We start from the raw sequence: 2,856 nt of genomic DNA, 5'->3' as shown, positions 1-2,856 counted from the left end.
CACTTCAGTGATGAGTGTTTCAAAGTATTCACAGTGAGCTCCAAAGAGTTTCTGAAAAGAAAATATCTACAGCCAGATGAAACTGGTAGGTGAAGTCGCCATGACAGAAAATGTATAGCTCCAATACATATTTTGTTTTAGTTTATTTTAATCACTTACATTTATACAGAAATGACTAACAGTCGACATGAGTCTAAAAGTATGTGATGTAAGTATGTAAAGTGTAAATTGCATTTTTTTTACAGAAATACCCAAACTGCAGGAATTTCTGCAAGAGCTCAATGACTGTCACTCAGTGACATTAAACTATGTGTCTGGAGCTTATGGGATTCTCTCTCTGATTCAAGGGGCGAGATGCAGGGAAGTGGTAAGATCAAGTAATAAAACCTCTTTCATTGTGTTTAATCATCTGAATTGTTATTAATGTTCCCAGAAAATAATAATATTCTTAGTAAATAAGTAAATTACACTCAAATGCAGTGAACACATGGACTAATGGAGTCATTACTGACTAATGGAGTACCTACATCTTAATGCCAATTAAATACTGGAAGGGTCTACATGTAATGTCACCCCTAAGAAAATGTATCTGTCAAGGTTGTTGATTTACTGAAGTTGGGTTACTTCAGAGAGGCCATATAAACACAGCAATTAAAGGGTGTTCATACTCAAGACCAACAAGATTTCATGAGTAAATGTGTGTTTGATTTCAGGCTGGAAAAAAGAAAGAGGTGTGCACAGAACTTGAAGAAAACATGAGGCAGGAACTTGAAAAAGTCAGAAAACCCATGGAAGAGGCTTCTGAGGCTTTTGAAAAGTGCCTTACTGAGGGGGTTGAAAATTCAAAACGTTCATGTGAAGCAAAGTTGAACTCCATCTTACATCCTGTATGTATTTTAATTACACTTTCATCATGATGATTATGATTTGCACTTCATATGAAAATGTCTTTAAAGATGTTATTTCTGTTTTGTTTCAGAGAAAGGCTCCAGGTCAGACAGGGGCAGTAGGTAGCAGTTTTCACAAGATATTGAAGTGTGTAGTTCAGAACAACGGCACCTACAAACCAAAAAAACAGAGACAAATAAACATCAATGAGAAGTTAAGTTCATGTCTGACTGACAGCATCGATGAGGAATTCAGGAAGACCTTCCCGTAAGAAATTACTTAATGAGGATATAAAACCCTTTGTTGGCCCATTTGCAAACTATGCAAAATGTCTAGAATGAAGAAATTCTGCCTCACATTATAATGTAATATAACGTATTTATACCTAAGCTGGACAACTGGACGCGCTTGAGGTTCTTAAAGATGTTTCACCTTTCACCTGAAAGGCTTTTTCAGAAGCCTTTAGGAGAAGCTTCTTCAGGAACCTATCGGATGAGAGGTGACATGTTTTTAAGAACCTCAAGCAAGTCCAGTTTCCTGCGAGATTCCCTGATCTGGATGACTGAGAATCATCAAAGACAGCATATTTATACAAATTATACATAATATATTTGTTTACATGTTTCAGAAATGAAGGAATATGTGGACCATTCTATGGAGCCATCAGTGCGTTTTCACTTGACACAGAGAGGCTGATACAAAAGTACAAAGAGGCCGAACTGCACCTGACTTTTCTCCAGACAGAGGTAAAACATGTTAATATTATGTTATGTTAATATTATTGTCCTATATTCCATATTCCAATACGGCATATATATGTATAAAATATGTTGCCCTATACTCTGTGTTCTCTCTTTAAGGAGGAAAAGATTAAGATGAAACTCAACAAAAAAATCCGGGATTGTAAGAAAACAATCTACAGCAGTCTGACAGGGACAATCGAGGCAAACATGCGTGACTGCTATAAAAGTAATAAAGAAGATCATGATATATACAAAGTGTCACTATGATGATACACATTCATTCACTCATCCATTCATCATGTTTGTGCAGAAACATCATGTTTGACAACAGTTTCCTCTTTTATTGTAGAAGCAGCAGAATGTAGTGGAAAGGGCTCACTGGAGAAGATGAGGGAAACCATTGAGAAGCATGTACATGAGTCAAAGAACATCATGTTTGATCAGGCTAGAGCTGATATGTTGATGCAACTGAATGACTTGAAGGTTTGTTATATGTTTTATATGAAACAGAATGATATAGTAAAATATGTTGTGCTGTACATGTTTATCTTTATCCATGATTCTAGGTCATCATCTACATGAAGGCTTTTTCTATATTCAAGTGGAATATACATCATTCTGAAAGCTGCTTTTACTGCTGAAACACTGCAGTCATTGTCATAACTGTGCAATCATTGATACTATTATAGGCAGAAACACAAAACCTATTCGGGGTTATCTGGAAACAGTTAATTGTGTGATTTAATAATTGTTGAACAGAATATTTGCCTGTGTGTGTGATAAGTAATGAGTGATTTTGATGCTGCTTTAGAAGTATTTCCTGGAAGAACTGGAGAAAACCCTGAAGGAATCAATTGAGTTGTCACTCAAGACAGATGATTACTCAATCCCAGGTAGAGAACATATCAAATTAAAAGCATTTGTTTAGATCACTGAGAAATTTGTAAATATATCACTGAAATTAATAAATCAACAGATTTCCAATAAGGCTTCTATTTTACAAATTTTGTTTGTATTTTTATTTTAGATGTTGCAGCAGAGCTTGACCTGGTGAAGAGACACCACAATGAAGTGATCGGCAGCCCAGATGAAGAAATGTCACTACTTGGGTAAAACTTTTGTCAAAATGTCTCCATAATGTTTTCTAAAGGCTGTGGATTATGAGATGTTTTTATTCTGAATTATTCTTATTATTCTGAATCTGAATTACTCTAGCTCTGATCCA

The 2,856-nt window shown here is 35.4% G+C and overlaps 1 protein-coding gene across 1 annotated transcript; it reads left to right on the top strand.

The window, feature by feature from the left end:
* Positions 1-242: 242 nt before the first annotated feature.
* On the top strand, positions 243-2,829 carry LOC147819759 (nuclear GTPase SLIP-GC-like). The gene is made up of 8 exons (XM_087171819.1): positions 243-367; positions 714-887; positions 980-1,155; positions 1,517-1,634; positions 1,749-1,857; positions 1,981-2,114; positions 2,443-2,524; positions 2,659-2,829. The coding sequence occupies exons 2-8, from the start codon at positions 756-758 to the stop codon at positions 2,742-2,744; spliced, it is 837 nt and encodes a 278-aa protein (XP_087027945.1). The 5' UTR covers positions 243-367; positions 714-755; the 3' UTR covers positions 2,745-2,829.
* The last annotated feature ends 27 nt before the right edge of the window (positions 2,830-2,856 follow it).

The sequence above is a fragment of the Seriola lalandi genome, unplaced genomic scaffold (assembly GCF_002814215.2).
Source record: "Seriola lalandi dorsalis isolate HSWRI2012SDOR001 ecotype SW California unplaced genomic scaffold, Sedor1 jcf7180002049792, whole genome shotgun sequence".
NCBI lineage: Eukaryota > Metazoa > Chordata > Actinopteri > Carangiformes > Carangidae > Seriola > Seriola lalandi.
This window is presented reverse-complemented; position numbering and strand designations above follow the sequence as displayed.